The following is a 26,525-nucleotide window of genomic DNA, read 5'->3' as shown; positions in this document are numbered from 1 at the left end:
ATTTCTAACTATATCATCTCTGTAACCTTTGTTTTTGTCAGTGAATTTCTAAGGTTTTTTAATGTTAATTCTTAACTATAAGGTTTTTGTATCCGCTGGTGGCCATCCAGGGTGGGGGGGGGGGGTCCCTGTGCCCCCCCACTTCATTCTTAAATTAGCCAAGGAGATAGTGGTCCTGTGAGAAGCTATGCAGACACCCCCTGCATAAATTCAAAGCACTGCCCTGAGGAGGTGGCAGTCCCCGAGTTTTTATAAGCCTAAAGAAGGGGTTTCTGTGCGCCTCCTCCTATTTTTATATTATTTTCTCAGGACCTAGTCTGCCGGGGTCATTAAAAAACAAGCTTGAGAGCCTGTACCTGTTTTTGTTTTATTTGTCCTTTGTATTCACAATTATTGCATTTTCGCAGCAACTGTTTTCTTTTTTTAAATAATAAAAAAAATCTTTTTAGCCTGGCAGGGACCCAGGGGGAGCCCCAAGACCAAGGTTTTGGGGTCAGGGTGGCCCTACCCTGCCCCCTTTTCTCTTTCCTTTTTTTGTTGGACTCAGCTAAAGCAGAGTCCCAACATAGCTGCCAAAACCTCCTGGCTGGAGTGCTGGCAGCCAATCAGAGTGCTGCATTTCCCTGCACAAGCTTTTTATTTTTCGTGAAATCTCTGCAGCCATAGATATTAATAACTTTATTTTCTTACGTTTTTCAACAACTACTGAATGGATTTACACCAAATAACTGAAAGTGTGATCTGAGAAACTAAATCTTCCTTTCTACCAAATTTGGTGCAACTCCATCCAGTGCTGTGGGTTGCAGCTTCGAGTAAAGGTCATATGGGAACTAACACGGGAAACACACTTTTTTGACCCTGCCCCTTTTTCTCGGCCCCCACTTGACTGAATGCCCGAAACTTACCATGCACAACAAGATTTACAGGAGCAATTTTTTGGGAAAATTTCATGATGATTTGTCAAACAGCGCTGAAGATATAGGTATTTTCCCCTATTATGTAGCATAAAAGGTGACCTATTAGAGGATGCACTTAACGTGCACCTTGGGGCAATGCACCTTATACCAATGACCACCATATTACTTGATAAGTTCCTTATGGATTTTGTTTTTTTTATGTTGACATTTAACCATGTTACACCCACTTTCTTGTCCACACCCTTTCCTTACTTGCACATATAACCATCCTCACTGATTTGGGAACGTATTTTCACCTCTAAACACTCTGTGCTCTGCCCTTCTTTTTGTCTCTCTCTTCTCTCTATTTCTCTCTTTCTGCTTTCCCGCTTTTCCCTTTCACTCTGGTTTTTCAATCCCTCTCCCCCTCCCCTATGTCCCACACACTAATCTGACCTCTTGCACTTGGGTCTTTGTCTAAACCCTCTACCTCCTTTTTAGGTTTTGCACTGCGAACCGATCGCGAAGCGATCGTCGATGCGAAACTCTATTGCAATAATTTCTGCTTTCAAGGAGTCAAGGGAAACAGGCGACAAGTGATGTGCGCGCGCGCGTAAACGGATCAGGTCACGCGCGCTTCCTGTCTCCCATGGCTCCTTGGAAGCAGACACACATGCACACACATACACATACAGAACACCCCCCCGCCGCCGCGCATACACACACTCACACACACATACAGAACCGCCGCCACGCATACACACACGCACACACATAGAGACCCCCCCGCCGCTTCATTCCTACTTTCGAAAAAGCCAAACTTTGAAATTGTGAGTCCAGACAGCACATCTTGTACCCCTGACCCCACTGCGCCCCCTCAGTACCCGGGTCCGGGTCATAGTCATTGAGCTCCAACACCTCGAGGATCTCCTCGTCACCATGAAAGTCTCCGACCTGCACCCCTGCCACAGCCCCCTCAGCGTCCTCCATAGGTACAAGTGCCCAGCCTGACACACACGGGTCTCTTCCACTCCCACGGCCAAATCTTCCGGTGCAGCCTACCCAGAGGGGCGTCAGGCAGCTGCTGCCAATGGAAGCGAGGTGTAAACAGCAGTGGACCAATCACGACTCGGATACATTCTGCCGTCCCGCCCTCCCCGTGAGCTGGGGAAGCGTGCATGGACAACGAAACTAGAGAAATCCGGGAAATGTAGTTTTTTGTATCGATACACTTTATTGTGGGATTAATCCTACTTGACTGTTTTAGTTGCGTGATTACACTCTATGTGAAGCAGAAAGAGGATAGAACAGAAGCAACTGTATACATAGCCTAATTCGCTACCGTTTTGGAACATTCGAAGGGCGTTTTATTTAGCAAAATGTACCTTACATGACACTACGGTAGATATTTTAATTTACGGTACGGGCAAAAGTAAAAAATAAATAACTCATCTAATGCTTGTTTGACTAGTAGTCGCAGCACCACATTTGTTCCTCTGCGAGTGCCGGCTGCTCTTTGCCTGGGCTGGCAGCGGCTGGGAAAGTTTGCTCCATTGTTGTTGCAGCCATGAGTCGGGTCTCTGGGTGGGTCTAGAGGCGGCAGCTAGGATATACGGTGGCCTGCTTCGGCCCAGTGAATTCATATACAGCCGGACTAGTACCCGCATGTCCCTGCTCCATCCCTCGGCGAGGCTGACCACCGTGCTGCCAACACCGGGACCTTGTTTGGATCCACCGCCTGCACTGCTCTCCATGATAGGCTGTCTCTGCTCTGTGAAGGAATTAATATCACAGGCAGATTGTTTGCAAATCTGCTTCTGTTTGTTGTGGTTGAGCAGCTCCATAAGTGAGGAATATAATGGCTCTTTGGCTGACTTTTTCACTTCTGATTGGCATGATTGGTGCAGGTAAGGACGGACCCAATCCTTTTAAAAATGTTACTCCCCGTTTTATTCCTTATTTGTGATCTTGATAAGTCGCATTTCAGGCAGATTCTACAAATGTTATTTTTGTGACTGGTGTGTAGCTTTTCCTCCTAAACTTTGACATTAAGCTGTAAATGTACGAGCTTGTGAGTGCTCTTTCTGTTATTACATTTCCATTTGTAACGTCGCATTTTCTAATTATAGCGTTCACATGTGATCACTGCTAAAGTTTAATATATGGACGGCCTTATTTAACCTCTCCTTGAGAAGAATTGCGCCGCTGGGTGGTCGTTTGATTTATTCCATGCCATGTGTCCTGCACTGCCTTTCCAGTGCTGTGTTATGTTTGGCTTTGTCGCACCCCTCTCCACCCCAAGCTTGCCCGGTCTATTTATAGTTTTACTTTAAATATTTGGTTGCGTTAATTGTAAATACTATATCGGTGGATACAGCCATTCTGGCGAAGGGCTGACGGGACTGGCTCCCTCTCTGTTAATCAACAGGCAGCCAAAGAGGTGGTAAATGATGTGTGGAAGCAATCTGGGCCAGCTTATCTCAGAGAGAGGAACTCCCTCCACCCAACCCACATCTCCGCTGTGGCAACCAGAACCTTTCCCAGAGGATGAGTGTAAGGTGGGAAGGGGTTTTACTTAACACATGTCTCCACATGGAACAACTTGCAGAGGTGTTTGGGGTTATTTTGGGCAGGGCTCGAGTCGGGGTACCACACGGGTGGACGGCATCCCCCTACTTATTTTACTAGGGGCTCGATTACTGGAGCAAATGGAGCCACACATTCACTCTTTGGCCTCTCTGGGGCGAGATCGGAGCTCATTTAGAACGCTGCTCACGCCCTGGTTTCTCTGATGCAATTGCATCTGAGGAGTGAGCGAGGGGAGGCAATGAGTCTGATGGTGCAAGCCACCTTTCGTGACGTCACTTCCTGATATGACATCAGCGTCCCCCCCACTTCTTTTTTAGGACTTTTGTTCTGTCTTTGGGGGAAGCAAGTCTGAATAACGGGAGTCCACCCGTAGTTTCTGCATACATGCACAGACCTGATGTACAGTGTACTTTAGAAAGAAACGCACAGGGACTACCGTAGCCAAGGCACCAAGTGCATGGCTCTAGCTCCAGAGACCACTCTGCCGAAATGTTCCATAAAAAGGAAGCGTTTTTCTCAGAATAAAAAGCATCAAACGATTATTAACGCTCTCTGCACCCCACCCCCTAGCCCTGCTCCGGCCGAGGTGTCCTGGAGGCCGGCGGCATTAATATCTGGAGTCCGCGGCGCACTCGGCTGCTCTTCATTAATTAGCCTCCCTGCAGCCTGTCATTAATCATATTTTCATCCTCAGAGGTCACTAGGGGTCCCTGCAGTAACAACTTGCAGTAATTAATAACACACAAAAGGCTCTTTTAACAAAGAAATGAGGTGTGAAAGGTGATTCCATGGAACACGCCCCTGATGATCTTTTCGGGGACGTATGATTTAATCACACACCTCCCCATCCCGCTCACACAATGGGCGCAGTATCAGCAACGAAAACCAACTGTGTATGTCCTTTTCTGAACCAGGATTTTTAGGTCTCGTGTCGATTACAGCGCAACCTGTAGATTCACAATTATGTTTTTTTTTTTTTTTTAAGTTTCTCTGGTTTGTAACCAAGTCCAGTGGATAAAAAACGAATGAAAGTGGTACCCAGGGCAGCATAGTGGGGCCTGAGGCCCTGGATAATTAAACCAATTAAAACCATCTCCCTCCCTCGCCAACCAAAAATAGCACCTTTAATGTCGCAACACTAACCTTGTCAAGAAATTTCTTTCGAGCAGATGGCCAACACTGCTTTGTCGTATTGTATTGCATGCGTGTGAATGAAATATGAAAAAGGTGGGAGCTGCTGCTGTACTGTGCTTTCGGAGTGCCCATCAACACTACCTGAGCTGTGGAAGTGTGCACCACCGCTTGCAGCTCTGGATTGCTCGAGGACCAGTCATAAAAGGAAGGTGCACTTCGTTGTGTGCATGTGAAATTATTCTATTAGCTGGGCACGCATGTTGGTTGGATATTCAGAATATGCCTATACAAATAGGGTTGGAATTGTGGATGGACGGACTTGTATAGGGCAGTGAAGAGTGGTGTTGTGGTTGATTGTCAGTGATAGTTTGAAACATGGAAGTCAGTGGTTTTGCTTGGCTATTTTCTTGAAACTAAAAGAAGACAAACAGTGTGCGTTGGATCCAAAATATTTAATTCTAGCCCCTCATTCTCATGTGTGTATGGCAGGGGCAGCACATAGAATGATATGCGATATTATGTGCACATCCCTCACGTCAGCACATAGGTAGAGTTCAGCTCACTGACACGATATGCACATGATAGGTAGACTGTGATCCTTCAAATGTCTTCATATGGCCTGCACGAAGTCAGTCCATGGCAAGGCGGGGATAATAGGGAAGGGGGGCTATTAGGATGTGAATGTGATAATTCTGTGTGCTCTGAAACAGTAGGACTAGCCAGTTGAATTTACAAAGCCAGTAGATCTGGGATTGGCTACCATCCTAGTGGCTTTGCCAATGCTTTTTTGTCGAGTCAAATGACCATAAGGGGGCATAGTATGTGGAGGTTTTAAAAGGGCCCCGCGGGGCAAAAAAAATAAAAAATAATAATAATCGAGCGGCTGAATGGATTTGTACGAAACTTGGCAAAATTGTAGGGACTGGTAGCCCGATGTGCCTTTGCTAGGTCTCAATATATGTGCTCCAGTGGATTTTGAGAAATTAACGTTCAAAAAAAGATATATATCTGTAACAGCGCTCCGCTTCGCGGAGATAAAATTATCTCCCTATTACCTAGCTGTTGCTAACACCAGTTAGCGACCGCTAGTAGGAGATAGCGACCATCTTGGGCTCCACTTTGCATGTCAGTGATATTTATCACTAATTACATGCAAAGTGGGCATGCCAAGATGTTAGCGACTGGAAACAGTCGCTAACATCGCTATCTCCAATTAGCAACTTTTGGAGATATTCGCGCTAAGCGCGAATATCTCCAAAAAGTAACACCTGCCCTGAGCAGTTCTTAGCCATGTTATCCAATGGGAGGTGGATAACATGGCTAAGAGCATTAGCTCGGTAATGCATGAATATCGCTGACTTTTCAGCGATATTAATGCATTGCGGTCGTTTTTCATCGCATTTGCAATAAACCTTGATAATAGGAAGGTTTATCTGCGATAATTTCTGACGATGCTTAGCGGTAAAAAATTCGTTGCTAAGCATCGTTAGGGATAAATATCGCTTAACTTTGGTAATATGCCCGAACGTCTGTTAACGTTCGATTCGAAGGAAATCAGGAAGTATTGAAAAACATTGTCTGCGCCATCTTGCCTTTTTTCAAATGCCACACTTTTGTCGTGCACGGCAGCCATTTTAGATGCCTTGACCAGACCCACTCTCTGCACGCTGTCGATCCTTAGCATGGCTCCCCACCCTCGCAAGCATCTCCCCCAGGCACTGGTCACCCCCGCTCTCTGTCTTATGCATGGGTAATAAACCTCCCCCCATCTGCGCTGCTCTTCCCTGTGAATCACACCCTGTGCCCGCCCGACACCTCCCTTTCGCCCTATTCACTACCGCACCCTCTGACACTCCTTTTCCTCTGTGTCCGATTGTCCAGGCTGGTCCTAGGCTATCAGCTAGCCCTGCAGATGTAGTTTATGGCCCCAGCTGTAAAGAATCACCCCTCTTCAAAGGAGTTATAGTAGATCAAGGCCCACACTCGATGAGATCCGTCACAGCACACGCGTTCCTACTATCTGAAAACCATCCTGTATTGTGATTGGGGAGGGGACCGAGCCTGAAGCGGAAGATTCCAGGGATGACTCTTTGTACATCAAAGTTTTTACAATTATGTGTCACATTAAAAATATATAGCACTCCAACAAAGTAGTAAGATTATAAAACTTTAATAACTTATAAATATATACAACAAAACAAAAACAGTAAAAACATTTAAATTTTTTTAGGCAAAAACAACGAAGTAGCGGTCGGCTGTGCGAATAGTCCCAACGCAGCACAACGTCCAGATTTCTGGGCGGCACCCAGGTGATGTTGCCTGGGTGCCGCACTGATTTCGGTATCCGGCGTGGGGCGTCGCGGGGGGTGGGTCATCAGTAGCAAACTGTTGTGCGAATAGTTCCAAGACAGCAGAACGATGGCACCAAGGCGATGTCCAGTAAGTTGCCGCCCTCCGAATAACGGCGTGGGGCGCCCCGGGGGGGGGAGGCGGCGTGAACGGGCCTCTCCAGGTGGAGTTTCGTCTGCTGTAGTGGGGCGCCCCTTTACCGTTTCAGTTGCCATTTCGTCCGCTTTTGGTCCACTGTGTCAAAAGCCGCAATTCAGCTGAGTTGCGCCCACTCTTGCGGTGCAGCGATAGGCGGCTGTCACAGGACTCTCAAAATGGCGGCAGGCTCTTTCCTTTTTGGGCCTGGTCCACTGAAATGGCCCTGGGACACCTTGGAAATCGCACGTTTGTCTGCTAGGTCTTGGACCCCATTCTCGAAAGCGTCCCCTCCGCCTTGAGGATTCAACAAAAGTTTTGGGGGGCCCCCGACTCCTGCAGGCTTCTGGTGGGGAGCGGCTGCCATGATTGCTCGCGGAATGACCACGACGGAGCCACGAGATGGTGGTGCTTTCATGTTGACGCCAGCTTCAGTCTGAAACATCCAGAAACAAGGTGGGGCTTTCATCGTTTGGGGAAAAAAAAAGTTTTCATCCAATGAAGTGTTGTTTTTAGGTCATATGATCAAGCCTTCCATCAGGAAACCTAAAGTAAAATGAACCAATGAAAAGTTTTATAAACAAGTCACATGACCTGTTATGCGGCATAGGGTATAAAATGCGGAGAAAATACGTTGGCACGTGAGGCGGCGTCAGTAGCGGACCGATGTGCGAATAGGGCCAAAGGCAGCGCAACAATATTTCCTGAATAGAAGACACCACTAGGCGCTGAGATGCCAAGATCCGGATGGCACCGAGGTGGTGTCTAGTAAGTTGCCGCACTGGTGTGGCCATCCTACAATGCTGAAAGTCGGCGTGGAGCGCCCCGTTGGCCTGTGAGATGGCGTCAGTAGCGGACCGATGTGCGAATGGGGCCAAAGGCAGCGCAACAATATTTTCGGAATAGAAGACACCACAAGGCGCTGAGATGCCAAGATCCGGATGGCACCGAGGTGGTGTCTAGTAAGTTGCCGCACTGGTGTGGCCATCCTACAATGCTGAAAGTCGGCGTGGGGCGCCCCGTTGGCCTGTGAGATGGCGTCAGTAGCGGACCGATGTGCGAATGGGGCCAAAGGCAGCGCAACAATATTTTCGGAATAGAAGACACCACAAGGCGCTGAGATGCCAAGATCCGGATGGCACCGAGGTGGTGTCTAGTAAGTTGCCGCACTGGTGTGGCCATCCTACAATGGTAAAAGTCGGCGTGGGGCGCCCCGTTGGCCTGTGAGATGGCGTCAGTAGCGGACCGATGTGCGAATGGGGCCAAAGGCAGCGCAACAATATTTTCTGAATAGAAGACACCACAAGGCGCTGAGATGCCAAGATCCGGATGGCACCGAGGTGGTGTCTAGCAAGTTGCCGTACTGGTGTGGCCATCCTACAATGCTGAAAGTCGGCGTGGGGCGCCCCGTTGGCCTGTGAGGTGGCGTCAGTAGCGGACCGATGTGCGAATGGGACCAAAGGCAGCGCAACAATATTTTCTGACTAGAAGACACCACTAGGCGCTGAGATTTGGTTACCACCGAGGTGGTGTCTAGCAAGTTGCTGCACTGGTGTGGCCATCCTACAATACTGCTCCGAATAACGGCGTGGGGTGTCCGAAGGGGGGGGGAGGCGGCGTGAACGGGCCTTCCCAGGTGGAGGCTCGTCTGCTGTAGTGGGGCGCCCCTTTACCGTTTCAGTTGCCATTCAGCTGAGTTTCGGCCGCTCTTGATGCTACAGCGACAGGCGGCTGCAACAGGACTCTCAAAATGGCGGCCTGTTCTTTGGATTTGGGCCTGGTCCACTAAAATGGCCCTGGGACACCTTAGAACGCGGACGCTTGAATTTTTTTTCCTTTCCTCTATATGCAAAAAAAGGTAAATGCCCGGTACGTTACACGCTTCATCTGCCACGATGTACTCTCCAGAGGAACCGAAAAAAAATATAGTTATGGTAACTATACCATGCATCGTCATATGGAGAGGTGGCACCGATTAATTATAGTGCTGCATAAAAGAGAGATTTGGAGAAGAACCCCCGACCTGCCAGTACATTCGTCAAAGAAGTGGCACTGACAGCATCAGAGGCAAGGGAAACGGTCCCAAATATTTAGAAGAACTTTGGAAAGATTAAAATGACATGTTTAGATTGTGGCAAATTAATTTCATGTGGACAGATGAGTGTTACTCTAATAAATACAGCATATGAACATCATCATAGTCGATGGTTGGTAGAGACATTTTGACTATATCCTGGACCTGCCCGTCCTCGCCCAAAATGGCGCCGGAATAAATGGGACTCGTAACTCCTTGTTGTGTACTTGTTGTACAACTTTGATATCACGAGATACGTATGCAGTTTTGAAGCACATGGCGGGCGGGGACGAGAATAGATTGAATATTTCGACATCTCTATTGATATTAAGTTGTGATGTGTTATTGATTACTGTACTATTGAAAGTTCGAATTAACGTCACCCATGGTACTTGCCCGCAAATGTATATCTAGATAATTTTATTGTAACTGGCCCTGTCGTATTTTAATTATAAAATGTACGTCCACCGATTCCGCAACTGTTAGACACCTTAGTTCTTGCAACCTAATGGCCCGCCCGTTACGTTCCTCTACAGTGTAAATGTGTCCTCATCATATACGATTACAGTTTGCTCCGTGGCCGGCGCACGTGTTTATAGGCCCGTATTTGTATACTGACATTTTCACAATAAAGGTTTTTAAAAGAAAACATGGTAGTAGTATTTACATTGGTAAAGTTTTCAATAATAGTCACTGTTTTAGAATCAGTAAAAGGCAAGTGAAATAAAGCAGACCAATTACATGAAGGGTAAAAGGTATAATACGCAGGAACGCAGTAAAGATAAATGGTCAAGGGCTGTTGTGTTTTCTACTCCTGCAACATAAAGTGATCGATAAGAATCTCATATTCAGGCGTATCGGCGACTAAGACAGCAGGTCGACCCTCTTTTGCTCAACGGCTCCGTCATGGGACGAAGAAACGCCCTTTTTCTTGAAAAAAGAATATATTTTACTTGCAGGACAGTTGTAAATTTTCCGGGAAAGTACATTAGCCTGGAACATTATAACATATATGTTTAAGAAAAAATAATGTTCGGAAGTAATAAAAAGCATAATTTTTCGGTCATATGACCAAGCCTTTCATCATTAGAATAAGAAAAGTAAAATGAACCAATGAAAAGTTTTATTAACAAGTCACATGACCTGTTATGCTTACGTTACGCGCTGCGCGTCGCGCCCCGGATCACTTCCGGATGCGCTAACGCGGCGCGTCATATGACGCATTACGCGACAACGCAGGTCCAGAATATAGTCGAAATGTCTCCACCAACCAGCGGTTGGAACACAACCCCTTTCAGCAGGCTAAATAGTTCTGTTAAATGACAACAGAAGGGACAGGCAACAAGAACCATCAGTCAAAGAGGGGAGGGCTAGTTCTTCTCTACCGGGTTACGTTGGGGCGCTACCGGAACTGATCGAATTGGTAGTCTACAGTGTTTCTGGATGTTTCAGACTGAAGCTGGGGTTAGCATAAGAGCACCACCATTTCGTAGCTCCGTCGTGACCATTCCGCGAGCAATCATGGCAGCCGCTCTTTATCGTTATTTTGGGCGGGGTGGGTGGCGGAGTCGAGCTGTATTGCAGCCATCATGGAGTGGAGTTTAGTTCATCTCGCTAGTTTCGTATTTGTCATGAGGGGTTGTTCCTAATGTTTCTATTTTAGCGAGGTCAAAAAGAGATCCCATTAGTGGCCTACTGATTTTGCTCGATTCCTTATGATTTTTACACGATTTTTCGTTATCTGCAAAGACTAAACAGAGTATTGCGACTCTGTGTTTGTTTGTAAATAGAGAATGAACCAAAGAGAACCAATTCTAAAACAGTAAATGCTTGGATAACAATCAATCAAATGGAGAGAGAAGCAGGCACGACGTATTACAACGGGGGCAAAGGCCTGCGTTAACTACCTTTCACTATCTGCAAAGAGAGAGTACTCCTAATAGAAATGAGGGGGGGGGCAGCATTCAAAGCAGATCAGTGTGCATAAACACGAAAATGTTTTTACTTAGCACGTATTTGACATTCGACAGCTTATGATATTTGCTATTAAAAAACCATTGAAATTCACTGAAAAAACCATAGGTTATAGACCATATATAGTTAGGAATTAGCATTTACAAAACCTTGAAAATTCACTGAAAAAACCATAGGTTATAGACCATATATAGTTAGGAATTAGCATTTACAAAACCTTGAAAATTCACTGAAAAAACCATAGGTTATAGACCATATATCGTTAGGAATTAGCATTTAAAAAACCTTATTTTACTCACACAAAACCATTGAAATTCCATATATAGTTAGTTGCACTAACTATATATCGCGCACCCGCAATCCACTGCTGATGATGTCACATATTACATCATTCATATATATATATATGTTCCAACAATTGAGCCCTTGAGCTCTGAAAGGGCACACAACGCTCTCCCCCACCATCCGGTTGTAATGCCTTGCTGACGCTCGCATTCCACCATGTCTGACGCGTTTCAAGGCTGTTCCGCCCTTTACTCATGGACTCAGCACAGAGGGATATGAAAACTCACAGCTGCTTACTTTCTGACCCTTTCTTGAAGGAAAGAACGCCCACAGTGGGCGTAGCACATTTCAAGACAACCAGCAGCATGCTGGTGATTGCGGTCCAGAAGAGGTGTGAAGTGATCGCCATAGTGATAGGCTCAGTCCCCCTGTTGGTTGCAGCTTCAATTATCCTTAAGTAGGAAAGAAAGTCAGGTTTGCGTGCTGCTGTTCACCTTGGCAGAGCGTGCCTCAACGAAAGGAAAGCATTTCCCTTCAGAAGCCTTTCCAGTCCTTCAATAAAGGGTCGGAAAGTAAGCAGCAGTGAGTTTTCATTTCCCTCTGTGCTGAGTCCATGAGTAAAGGGCGGAACAGCCTTGAAACTCGTCGGACATGGTGGATATTGAATGAGTCAGGAATGCATTACAACATGGTGGGGGAGAGCGCTGTGTGCCCTTTCAGAGCCCAATTGTTGGAAAAAATATATATATATACATATATAGATAGATAGAGATGTATGTACATATATATTTATGTGTATATACATGTATATATGTACAGGGCTTGGATGGCACTATGTTAATCCTGTGCTAAAAATTTGAGGTGAACAGATTCAGAGTGTAGCCTTGCGGGATAGGGTCTACAGGTCCAAAATATACTCAGGGAGGGGGCCTTATGGCACCCCCTCCCATTAAAAAAAAAATGTCCCTTGGGGATGAGGTCCCCAGGGCCTAAAAAGGCTCAGGGTGGGGGGCCACACCCCTCTGACTCAAAATATATAAGGCCTGGTGGAAGAGGTCTACAGGGCTATAATATGCTCGGGGAGGGGGCAGTGTGGCCCCTCTCCCCTTTTATTACACACACATATATATATTACCTACTCGCGATAGCCAGTAGGTATATATAGTTAGGATTGTTTTCCATAGGGAAATCGCAACATTCTATTGGGAATAACTTTGGCGCCGGTGGACGAATCTTCGTGAATTTCTCAAAGAAGATGGCCCGCTCCGCTCCTTCCCTGAAAGTTTGGGGGGGATTCGTTAAGCGGGGGCCGAGATAAAAGGGGGGGTCCCAAAACGTGTTTTCCCCATGTTAATTTCCATAGGGCGGTTGGACTCACTTTTAGCCCGAACGGCTGAATGGTTTTCCACCAAACTTGGCAAAATTGTAGGGACTGGTAGCCCGATGTGCCTTTGCTATGTCTCAAGATATGTGCTCCAGTGGATTTTGAGTAATTTAGGTTAAAAAAATATATATATATCTATAGCAGCTTACCCGTGAGTATACCCGTACGCTTACGGTACGCTTACCGTACGCGCACCGTACGCGTACCTCTAGTGCACGAGCTGCATTCTGATTGGCTGCCAATGTCCGTCAACACTCCAAAACAGAAACTGTTGGCAGCCATCTTGTGCCTTGGTAGACTGAGGCACAGGAAAGCAGAAAAACAAACATGTAGAACTCAAAAAGGGGGCAGGGTAGAAGCACCCTGACCCCCTAGGCCTGCTCAGGGGGTCACACAAGGACCCCCAATGCAAAAACATTTTTTTTTTTTTTTTTAAAGTCGCGGGGTACCGTACGCGCACGGTACGCGTACCCCGTGACATTTGAGATGTCATCAGTGATGTCACTGACCATGTCATGAATGATCTAATATGTGACATCATCAGCAGTGGATTGCGGGTGCGAGAAATATAGTTAGTACAACTAACTATATAGGAGCAATTTTAATGGTTTTGTATGAGTAAAATGTCCAGCTAACTATAACACCACTAAAACTTATAGTTTTTTGAGTGAATTTCAAAGGTTTTGTAAAAGCTAATTCCTAACTTTATAACTCCAGAAACCTATGTTTTTTCAGTGAATATATATATATATATATATATATATATATATATATACACATACACACACACACACAGCCCTGGGGGATGAGGTACCCGGGGGGAACAAGGCTCAGGGAGACAGGCCATGTAGACCTACTCCCCTTTCAAATACAAGGGGTCCTGGGGGATGGGGTCCCCATGGCCTAATGAGGCACAAACAGGGGTCCCACTCCCCTTAAAAAAACACAGCCCTGGGTGTTGGGGTCTCCAGGGCCTTAATTGATTGATTGATTGATTTGAAAAGCACACAAATGCCCAGGGGCATCTAGGCGCTAAGTTGATGTAGAAAACCAGAACTGCCGATGATGTAAGGCTCTAACTTGGAGGTAAAAAGCCAGGTTTTTACAGCTTTCCTGAATGATAGTAGCGAGGGGCTATTTTTTATTGTAATAGGAAGAAGGTTCTAGGTCTTGGCAGTCTGCAACAGGAAGCTTCCCCCCCCCCAACTGACCTGCTTGAATTTAGGGACCTGACTCAATGTTGCCTGACCAGATCTCATGCTCCTGGCCGGCTCATACCGTTTCAGATGAGATTTAAAAAGTGTGGTCCTACACCGTGGAGGGCCTTATAGGCTAGGCAAACTGAGTTAAACCATATCCTTTTCTCCATTGGTAGCCAGTGGAGGGCTCTTAGTCTGTGGGAAACCGGCTCAGATCTGGGGATGTCCAGCACCAACCTAGCTGCTTCGTTCTGTAGACGCTAGAGTTTTGTCACATGTTGGATTTGTATCCCAGCATACAATGCATTGCTGTAATCCAACCTGGACAAGGCCAGTGCCGTTACTAGTGTTTTGCATGATTCGTGGGGAATAAAAGGTAGTAGTCTTCTTAAGGCTCAGGGAGAGGCCCCATGGCCCCACTCCCCTTCTGTTCTACATTTTTGCCACAGGTTTGGTCTCCACAGGGCCTAGATTAGTTCGGGGAGGGGGCCCCATGGCACCTTTCTCCTTTAAAAAAAAATGCCTTGGGTGATGGAGTCTTATGAGGCTCGGGGAGATTGGCCACATGGGGGGGGGGGTTGGCTTTACATATGGTAATAAAATATTACTGTAAGTTATTTTAAAAACAACTAGAAATTCACTGAAAAGATCAAAGGTTATCTGAAATCTGGCACAGACAATCTTAATGTATGCCTTTCTGCTAGTACATCATTTTAAAACATATTACTAGTTGTACGACACTCTGGGGAAAATACCTAAATGGGGTGGAACCAGAAACGAGCACTGTCCCCGATGCCATTCATACGGCACACATTTGATACACTGGTTGCAACCTGCCCAGCCCTAGGTGGCCTAATTGGGGACATTACTGAGTTCCTGGAGGGACGACTGGGACTAAGTATAGTACAGAGCCCGTAACTTATATTACTGGGAATTAGTAATGAATCAATCCCTAGCCAAGAACAGGCATCTGTGTTTATTGTAATGACGGATTTTCGGCTAAGCTTGGCTACGGCATGGCAAGACCTCTCTGCACCTTCGGTCCAACAATGGCTCGGTCGTATAATGGCTATTTATCATAACCAAGTGGCAGTATATGCAAAAAAAAGCGAGGGGGCTAGGAGGAAAGAGTCAAAGGTGTGGGCACCTCTGACGGGTGGGTGGCTACACTTGAAGAGGGATAGTAGAGCATCTTTCCATTCTCTATAAGATGTGGGAATGGGAATCAGTTGGGTAAATTTTTCCGCAGGTGTCTTCTACGTGGGAAAGATAGGAATATATGTATAAATGTTTGATCAGTGTATAAGACGTGACATGAATTAATCTTAAGAACGGACTGTCTACTTGGAGAGGTACGTTAAAACGTAAGCTATAAAATGTGCAATAAAGATATGTTTAAAAGAAAAAAAGGAAAACATCAAGTCATTCTCAAAGCTGTTGCAAAGGTAACCCATGAACCTGAGAAGAGGGGCTGTGGACTGTGCTTGGTAGAACCAAAAACCTACTTGAGGAATTATCAGCGTCAGCTTTTTGAGATTGGAAGTAAACCAGTTTTGCTCTTAGTATAAGTGGTTTACAACCACTGGAATGGATATGACAAGTGCTTCTGGCAAAGGGTATATTTTTAAGGTTTTTCACTCAGTGTGGGCTCTCTCATGTCGAAAGGCATCCATTCTACAACTCAAGTGTTTCTGACAGTCAGAACAGTTACAGGGATTTGGCACAGGACGCGTTCTTTCATTTTAATTGAAATTAATTTTATGAATAAAGCTTTTCTGGCATTCAGAACACTAATAAACACTTTTCCTTTATAACATGGATCTTCCAACTGAATCTTTACATACCTTCATAACACTCATACATTTATTTTAGCTAGTATTGGCTTTTACATGTGGAGTGAGAATTATTGTATAACTAAAGCTTCTCTGGAATTCAAAGAACTGAAGAGGTTCTTCCCCCATTGTGTGTTCTCTCATGAACAGTAAGGTGACTTTTCACACCGAAGCTTTTCTGGCATTCAAGGCACTGATAAGGTTTTTCCCCAGTGTGAGTTCTCTGATGTATAATAAGACTGGTTTTATAACTGAAAGTTGTTAGGCATTCAGAGCACTGATAAGGTTTTTGCCCAGTATGAGTTTGTTCATGGTGAGTGAGACAAGCTCTTTCCCTAAAGTTTTTGTGACATTCAGAGAACTGATATGGTTTCTCCCCAGTGTGAGTTCTCTCATGTAAAGTTAGACTGAGTTTATAACTGAAGCTTTCCCGGCATTCAGAGCACTGATATGGTTTCTCCCCAGTGTGAGTTCTCTCATGGATTTTAAGACCACTTTTCAGCCAATATCTTTTCTGGCATTCAGAGCAGTGATATGGTTTTTCTCCAGTGTGGGTTCTCTCATGTTGAGTGAGAAGGTATTTACGACTAAAGTTTTTGGGGCATTCAGAGCACTGATGGGATTTCTGCCCAGTATGGGTTAACTCATGCCGGGTGAGAACTTTTTTTCGACTGAAGGTTTTCTGGCATTCAGAGCACTTATGAGATTTTTGCCCAGTATGTGTTCTCTCATGTTGAGTGAGATCTGTTTTACATTGGTAACTATTTGGGCATTCAGAGCACTGATAGGGTTTCTGTCCAGTGTGAGATCTCTCATGGCGACTGAGATTGGTTTTTTGAGTGAACCTTTTGTGACATTCAGGGCACTGATAAGGTTTCTCTCCAGTGTGCGTTCTCTCATGTTGAGTAAGGCTGAATTTACACGGGAAACTTTTGTGGCATTCAGAGCACTTATGAGGTTTTTCCCCAGTGTGAGTTCTCACATGTCGAGTCAGATGGTGTTTGCGAGTGAAGCGTTTCTGGCATTCAGAGCACGGATGACGTTTTTCCCCAGTGTGAATTTTCTCATGCTGACTGAGACTGGATCGACAACTAAAGCTCTTCTCACATTCAGAGTATGTACGAGACTTCTTTTCGGTGCTAATATCTCCAAGTTCGGTTTTATCTTGTATACATTCCATTATCAGATAAGATTTCTTTCTGAAGTTAATATCTCCAAGTTGAGATTTTTCTAGCAGACACACCAGAAGACAAGACTAAATCTTATTCAGCATGTGTTTAGCATTACCCACTCAAATGTGGTGCACTTGTTCAACTTAACACTTGGACACTTATTTAGCCAAAGATCACTTCTCTGTGGAGTTCACAGTTTATAACCTCTGTAGGCAACCTAATTCACCCTACAACCTTAATATCAGCAGCCCCTGGTACTTATGGGGAAGCCTCTCATGGGATTTTTGCATCTTTATTACATCTATGTGGATTCTCTCACCCTTTTCTGATACATATTTGTTTATGAGTTAATGAAGCACTGATTAGGTCTTTGGTTGGTGTTCAGTATTTCAAAACTAGGTACATATTCACATAATGTATTGGCATGAACATTCAGAATACTTTTATGTATCGGTAGCAGCACATTGTTTCTTGTCACCCTTCTTACATATGTCTCCTATGTCTGTATATAAGACTACAATGAGGATGTTAAGGATTTTGCAGGTCTTGCCCGGTAAAAAGTACCTGAGGTCACATCTAATGGGCAAGGATGATAGTGGACATGTGGACCCTGACTACAAGCAATAGGTCATTGGTCACACAGGTGCTTTTATTTTCCCTCATTCTCCTTCCTTTGGTCCCACATCGCTAGTTCGTAACTAGCAGATATCTTAGTCCTAACCTGACCACCTGGTCTTTTAAGCAGCTTCATTAACACTGTATAATTGATGAACAGATATTTGTTTTTGATTTAAAGACTATTCACTGGATATGGTGCTCAAGTGTTCCATTTTGCTGAGGTCTGTTAAAAACTCTTCAAGTCCCCCTAGTTCTGTCTGTATGATCTTCTCTTGGATCGGATAGAGCTTTAGACTGATGCTTGTCCTCTCTGGTTGAGACAGATGGTCTTCCTGCCCTGGGTTAACATCTCCAGGGTATTCTTCATATACCATTAGAGCAGCAGGAAATCTATTTATAGAAACTGCTTTCACATTCTTTATTTTACTCTAATCCAAGTTCCTCACCACATCTTTTTCATAGATACTTTCCTCTTGTTGGAGCTCTGAAGCAACTTTATTTCTTTACCATCAGTCCTTTAATAGTTTTCTATTATACTGATCACCATTTTGTCTTCTACGCCCACTCTTCAATAACCTGTGGATTTAAAACCAGAGATTGTTAAATAATGCAAACTGGAACAAAGGAATAACATTTATTAGCTAATCCAGAGTCTGAGTTCATTTTGGGCGAGGGATGAGAGGGCTCTAGGCATTCTTGAGATAGAAAGCTTGGGAACACTGGAACACTAGATTGAGGAGGTCTAAAGATGGAAATTCTGATTAACAGTTTTGTGCACATCAGTAATAATCAGTTAGCTATTCAAGTGTCTGATCAAAACTTCCTCCCACTCACTGTGCGGTATACCTCTTCGCACAACTCACCAAACCAGACAAGCAATATCTCAAAGAACAAGCACTCACACCCTCAAAAGAGTCTCCCCTTCCCAGCACCACAAACAATAGAAAAGATAAGACAAGAATTTTGGAATATCATTGCCAACCTTAAGCTGGCAGTTGACTTACTACGGCTCAGGAAACTAGGAGACCGCATAGAACTCCAACCCCCTACAAACACGTAGTAACAAGCACACCTAGATGGATCTCTATGCCTTTGCCAAAAAACTATACGCCTTAACAGGACAACAAACCAAATGTTAAAGGTGGACATTGATGACCTTTGCCAATCTTACATAACATACCCTCACCACACAGAAACAACTTATAAAATATACACAATAGCTATAAATACGTCTTTGGAGCAATGAATCATCATAGCTTCTACTATAAACCTCTCAAAAGTAAGACAGATCACATTCAACCCAGGTAATCAAGACAGAAAAAGAGAGCCTAAAAAGACACTGAAAAGCTTACCGCACAACAGCAATCAGCAGCTAAATATGCCAAAGACATAGCCGACCCCATCCTGTCACATAATCTAGACCAGGGGTGTGGAATTTAATAAAATATCTACATTTCAAAGGGGCAGGATGCTCCAGAAATCTACTTGTCCTTTTAGTGCCATGTAGTGTGGCGACAAATTATGGCTGCAAACTCCTTATATAGGAGCTCTGATATAGCCTCTCTGATTATGCCAGGGGCTCATACCATAGTAGTGTTTGAATATTTGCAGTCCGCTTATGTTGCCACGTTTCCGCAGATCTACATACTGGGGCTGAAGGTAGTAGTAAGCCATAGTTCTAGGGTTAGAATGACATTTTGAGCCCGTGCAAACCTACTAACTTACATACTTTAAGGGTTTTCAACAACTCTTCTCTGATCTTTTCCCATACTGAGAAATTTTGGAAATGTATTCATACTGAGAAATGTTGGAAATTTACTCCTTACTATGACAGCCGTAAACCTTCTTCCAGAGTTGGGAAAAAGAGTGGTTGGAGGGAAAGTTAACTTGCAAACACTCAGATGTTCACATGAGCAAAGATGCACATGCATATTTGCTCATGCCAAAATGCAGTTCATAAATATTTTTTAGGAGTACTATTTTTTGTCCTACATCTGTAAATTCTTGAGAATTCACGAAAGCGGTATAGCTGCACTTAATGCAAGGACATATACCCTGGGTGCACTTTTTAGACTTTCTTTATTAATTGGTTCTCTAATTTAGTCTGGCGTTGACCATGACGTATTGCGTTTATTAAAATGTTGTCTCTCTCTCTGTATCGGCTGGCTTTACTGTGAGTGACAGCATTCTGCTTTCACAAGGAGCATATGGACACACAGTAGTTTTGCTCAATGCCAGTAACTACTGTGCAGAATATGCTATTTGAGACCAAAAACACATGTTGCTTTTGCCAATGTTTGTTTAATGGTAAGGGCCTGGCAATTCTCTCACCAATAAGGTTTTACAAAAACCATGCCAAAACAATTCGCACATTGATAAAACTAAAAGGCTGACCACCAATTTCAGACCTACTGGCTTTGCCGATGCTCGTTTATTTTTGTTTCCCATAATCTTACGGAAACTGGTTACACTGATTTTCCATAATGAATAGTATTGGGAAATACTAGTGTGCATCAACACGTTACGGAATGATGCTGCAGCTGCAAAGAAATGGTATGTGAAATGTTATAGTGGTTTAGCGATTTTTTTAAAGCAATTTTTTTTTGCTTTCATTCATTTATGAACATTTTATTTTGAAAACAGAATCATCAATCTTGCTTTCGATTTTCTGCAAATATTTGCTTCAAATAAGAGCATTCTGGGAACATTATACATAGCCTCATATTGCCAAACTTTGAAAACGTGTGTAGATGTTTCTATAGTGGAACCACAGTCAGTAGTGCAGTCGGAGCTTACAACATTTACTCTCAACCTAATAATAAATGCTTTCAATTAATAAACCATAAATACAAGCTTGAACAGCATTAATATATGGACAAAAATATTACCTTAACTGCAGACCGTACCCTTCCCTGATCTATAATGTGGTACTGCAAACTGGCAGCCAACGGGTTTGTGCTGCAGGGAGTTGGGCCTACTTGTCCCAAGGACAAAACACAAATGAAAACGTGTTGCCCTTGGCCTCAAACAATATGCCCCGGGCGTCGGCCTATAGGAATTCCACATCCCTGCTAGACACAACAATCCTACCAGTGACCCGATTAAATAACGCTTCCACACCACTATTAGATAACTTAGTTCCACCTAACTACAACATCATTAGACTGGACCACACAGTAAAACCAAGTTGGGGGCGTGCGGGTTGCATGCATTCACAGATCAGCCTTACAAATCAAACGATTCCAAATGGAGAAGATATCCTCCTGTGAGTTGAAGTCCTCCGGGGTTAGGGGGATTTATTCCCTGACCAAATTACACATTATCTACCACCCTCCTGGAGACAACCAGGCCCTCATGAGCAATTAACAATCACAGTACAGACCTTAAGTCACCCGAAAACAATCTTTCTAGGTAACTTCAACCTAAATTGAGGACTCACATGTGACTGTAATTAATCTTTTTTCAAAGACCATAATCTGGTGCAATCAGGGGAGAGAAAATGGCCTACTGCTAGGGCGGTCGACCTTGAATCTGGGGAACTGGGTTCGAGTCTTGGCCATGCAGCTGAACATACTGTGATTCTAGGCAAATCACTTAATCTCCCGGTCCCTAATAAAAATGAAAAATAAAAAAATGGGTCCTCATGTAATGCAACTGGTGCTATGTAAAGCGCTCTGATACCCGATCTGGGTAAAGTTCGCGACATATAAAACTCTGTAAAAAAACAAACATGCACAGGTCGAACACATGGCAAAGGAACATCACTAACCTTTATCTCCACAGCAGAAGCACTATGCATAACGGCATGCGATTGGTCAGATCATCCCAGCATCTCATTCCACATCTCAACTCCTGAAGCAAAGGCAACGAGATAAGAGGTTAGACTTAGACGGTGGGCCAGGGATACTAGAAATAAGAATAGAGATGATCTGTATGATCTATGCCAAAGAAAACTTCAACCCCAAGGAAGCATTTCCGATGTTCAAAAACTCATGGAACACTACAACAGAACTATGAATGACAAAATGGAGACGGTAGCCCCCACCTCCCCAACAACAAAAAAGGACCAAAAACAAATTAACACAACCGTGGTAGAACGGTCACCAAAATGAAGAAAGAAGCAGACTCCGATTTGCAGAGAGACGATGGAGGCTAGCACCGTCACCATACCTAAAACAGCTCAGAACTCTGAGGAATTCATATAAAAATTTATATTTATTTATGTTTATAGTTTTGTATTACGCGAACATGACCCTAGTGCAGGGGTCTTCAAACTGTGGTGCGCGACCCCCAGGGGGGGCGTGGAGCGACACAAAGGGGGTCGCGCCTTCACAGTCATACTTCTGCCCAGGCCCAAGGGCTTTAGCCCCCCTCCTCCCTCGTCGTGTGTCTCAGCCCAGCTGCTGTAGAGCAAATCGAGTTGCTGGGGGCTCGGCTGGGCAGTGTCTGGAGTCATCTCCGGCACACCCAAGTTTTTCACATGTCTTTAAAGACCATTTGCATATTTAACATGACTTTGCAAACTGGTTACAGCTGTCTCTGACACACTGAGCCTCAGACGTGATCTCCCAGTTCCTCTGTCTCTGACACTCTGTACATCAGACTTTATCTCCCAGCCCCTCACTCTTCCCCAGTCTCTGACGCATGGCAACATATGAAAGATTATGGTACAGTAAATTCTGTCAAAAGAATATTTGCAAGATGTGCATGATTTTGGGGATTCAGTTTGTAAGCAAAACACACAGTAAGACTAAGAACGTGTCAACAAATATTTAACCCCTTGACCGTGGTGAAAATGTTGCCGCGGTGGGGTGATTTATGGCGTGGGAGTGGTTCGGAGGGCCCCCGGCCGTCCTCCGCACACGCCCACCGTGACGTTGGACGGCCGGCGGCCATCCGACGCACGCAAGTGGTTAAACAGATAAAAATAAATCCTGTGCCGATCTACGCCCGATCCGTGTTGATGCCTACAGGAAAAACTGACATTAACTAAATGCTGCGCATGAGGAAATCCATGATAAAAAGAACCTTATTTCAAGTTACATATTTATTATTTTCAAAGAAGGTGCTCGAGCAAAAATAAATCATATACCCGGATCACATATTGTGCCTTTTGTAAATATTTTGTCACATCATGCATTCTTGATATGTCACCGATTTAAATCCTAGAAAGTGTTACCACTGTCTTTTTTCTTTACATTGTAGTACTTGTTAATATCTGGATACCATTTTTGTGTCATGTTGGCCTTGTAGCCCTCCAAAGGCTATTTAAAGTTTGTAGATTTATACAGCGAGGCTTATTACCCGCGAGGGTGGCCAGTCGCTGTCTAAGGGCACCGGTACATTAAGTGGTTTGCCCACAATCACAGGATGTTGCGCCAACGCCGAAAATCCCCAGCTCCCGAGTCGGCAGCTCTCTCCGCTGCACCACAACCTCTTCCTGCTGTGAAATACCGTGGTATTTGGATACAAAGAGACGCCATGCAGTGGCCTTCCTGGTCGCCAGCTTCAATCCTGGCGGCCCCACTTGATTGAAATTTAAGATTGCAGTGATACTTGTAAACAAGGGGGATTGAAAGAAGCACTACAAATTATTCACTGTGCCTTATAGCAAGCAATTTCTTTTTGTCATGATTTACCCCTTGCTAATATAGACACGTGCTCTAAGCATCAATCGCCTAAATCAATGGAGCTATCCTGCCACAGTCTTGACCCTAGGCCAGGTGCCTTCACCTACCAGGCTATCTTACTGCAATCTGATTGTATACATCACATAAGCGCCAAGTACTATTTTTTAATTTTATTTTTTTCATCTTTTTATTTAAATGAAAACAAATACACACTTAAACAACGACCGGAGTGCATAGGGTAACCACAGTTGCAATATATCGACACAGACTTCTATACATTACAATATGATTTAAGGAGAATGAAACAGGCCTAAGAGTCCTCCGAGTCCACACTGACTGGGTCTAATTCCGGAGGTTCACAAATGTTGCCTCGGTAAGCATTCCAAGCTCCCCATATCCTGACCCATTTGTGGGGCCGCCCTCTGGAGACATACACAGACTTCTCACGAAACATACACCAGTCAACATCTTCCATCCATTTTCCAACCCTGGGCACCCGTGTTGCACCCCAGAGCTGTGCGATGTTACGTTTGGCGACTGCACAAGCGAGAGCCACCCAAACCTTACCATGGCTCGGCAGGTCCGTGGGCTCCCACACATTCAACAGACATCTCGCCTCCGAGTCGACCCTCAGCTCCCACACTTCACTCATTTTGGAATGTATTCACTTCCAGAAAGCACGGACCCTCTCACACTCCCACAAAATATGCATGAACGACCCCGGCAACCCACACCCCCGCAGGCAATCAGCTGACCCAGCCAATCCCATCCTCTGCAGTCCCAGGCCTGTGATGTAAGATCGATGCAAAATTCTAAGTTGAACCAAACGGAGCCTCATGGGGACTGCCACTTCCTTGGGGGATGCTACCGCCTCCCTCCAGTCCTCATCGTCCAGAACAAGGCCGTCAGCGACCCATTGGTCGCGTAGGCGCACGAAGGGGTCCTCTGAGTGATTGATCAATTTGCAATATGTAAGAGAGATCGCCTTGGTGGGCAGAAGGCCATCAAGAATGCGATCCTCCAGAGGGGATGCCACCGGTAGCACCTCGTCGCCAGAAATAGCTGCATTCCAGGCGTGGCGGATCTGGAGGTAATGGAACCGCTCGGCGTCATTCAATCGATACTTGGCCTGCAACTCCTCGAATGTCAGAACCCTATCTTTGCCCCACATGTCACGAATCTGCGATATTCCGATCAAGTCCCAGCGATCGAAGCCTTTCGATTTCCAAGGCATCCCTAACCTCTCAGAACTCCACAATGGCGTAGACAATGTCAAACGCCCAGCCCATCTAAGAGCACTATTGGCCTCATGCCACACTCTCGTGGAGCACAAAGTGGGCCCCTTCAATGAAAACCGGCCACGCTTCGCGTACAAGACACGGGTGTACTCTCCCCCCGGCACCTGACCACGGTCCATCACATAGCCCGGGTCAGCCGGGGATCCATAAATTACGTGGTTGATAGGAGCCAACTGAGACGCCCAGTAATATCTCCGGATGTTTGGCAAACCGATCCCACAGCGCCAAGTACTATTATTAATGATCCTAACACCTTTCTCTGTTTGCAAACATCTGATATGCACCATACGCACATTTCTTGCAGCTCTCAAGTGTTGTGGGCTTTGCTCCTGCTCAGCACCAATAGAAATTTAAAGTGGCATTACACATGTCCATAGCGGACTCACATTCGTGTCAAACTTTATCACTGAAAGGAAGATTTCTGTCGGCACAATGTGCTCAAGAACCCTTAAGGAATTCCAGATTGGCACTGGCATCACTGTGGACATTCTATTTGTTTAATTTCATGCCACTTGTGCATATTTCCCACGAGTATTCGTTTCCGTAGTTACTTTTCAAGCAACATCTGTCTTAATTCCGCACTGAGTTGCCACTCACCTCCTTGTGTCTGGGTGCATTCACTCTTTGGGTGGCTGTTCGTAACGGGCACATTTGAGATCTCTGTAGTTTAGGCTGAAGGTCGTGCAAGGGCCTTTTCAGTGGGCAATTTAACAATTCATGTGATTTGTTTGGTCCAATACAGAGATACTTCGGTTTATATCAAGTAATGAAATCTAGTTACAAAGCGCGATGTTACCCCCAGTGAAAAGATGTCCAGGCGTAAAGCTAATTAAAATTCGGCGGCCTCATCACAGCTGTTCAAATTAACAATGTTTTAAGGAACTCTCTAAAAGAAAGATAATCTATTATCAGTCTCACGGTCAAGGTCTGCCTGTTCCTTACATTTGTATTTTACAATTACAACTGTTGTGTGAGAATGCATTTAATGAAAAGGAATATAAAGTAGGGCTGCCAAAAGAAAAATGCCTGCCTGTTTTGTTTAAAGAGCCTGCAAAGACCTCCTCGACACTAAATAGACTTTTAAATACAAACGTATGTATGTATTCGTTATGTGACTTTTCTGTCTTTTTTCTCTTTGTCAGTCATGGATCATTGAGGCAGCCCTAGAACACACTTAAAAGTGCTTTCTATTTATATTTGCTGTTCGAAGTATGCACAGATAAGTGCTGAAAATACAGCTTTAGGTGACTGCTTATTTTTGTTCCGACTGGGCCATCAAAATAATCTGCTGGTAACCCTAACCATAGGACTGTAAGTTTGTTGTAGGATCAGCACATTATTTATTTCCTCCACCCTCGATCCCCGATTAATGCAGCAATAGTTTAACTTAGATCTTAAACCCTACGCCGCCGTCAATAACATGCTGAGCTATTTCAAGTGTCTGGAAATGCACCCTGCATTCAGACAACTCGCTCCTCATTCTCTCCCTTCACTTTCACGCTCACCCTGCACTCACACTGATCACCATGCACTCACACCAATCACCCTGCACTCACAGTAATCACCATGCACTCACACTGATCACCATGCACTCACACTGATCACCATGCACTCACACTGATCACCATGCACTCACACTGATCACCATGCACTCACACCGATCACCTGCTCACCCTGCACTCACAGCGATTACAATGCACTCACACTGATCACCATGCACTCACACCACTCACCCTGCACTCACAGTAGTCACAATGCACTCACACTGATCACCATGTACTCACACCACTCACCCTGCACTCACACCAATCACAATGCACTCACACCAATCACCATGCACTCACAGCGATCACCACGCACTCACAGCGATCACCATGCACTCACAGCGATCACCATGCACTCACAGCGATCACCATGCACTCACAGCGATCACCATGCACTCACAGCGATCACCAT

General features: G+C 44.9%; 1 protein-coding gene across 1 annotated transcript in view; it reads right to left on the bottom strand.

Moving 5' to 3' along the window:
* The window catches only part of LOC144805479 (uncharacterized), a 102,595-nt gene that overhangs the window by 61,764 nt on the left and 14,306 nt on the right, over nt 1-26,525 (bottom strand). The window contains 2 exon segments of the mRNA XM_078672027.1: nt 15,961-18,217; nt 21,411-21,490. Of these exon segments, the coding sequence (XP_078528153.1) occupies nt 15,961-17,031 (1,071 nt within the window). The 5' untranslated portion in view covers nt 17,032-18,217; nt 21,411-21,490.

Source organism: Lissotriton helveticus, chromosome 1_2 (genome assembly GCF_964261635.1).
Source record: "Lissotriton helveticus chromosome 1_2, aLisHel1.1, whole genome shotgun sequence".
Classification (NCBI taxonomy): Eukaryota; Metazoa; Chordata; class Amphibia; order Caudata; family Salamandridae; genus Lissotriton; species Lissotriton helveticus.
This window is presented reverse-complemented; position numbering and strand designations above follow the sequence as displayed.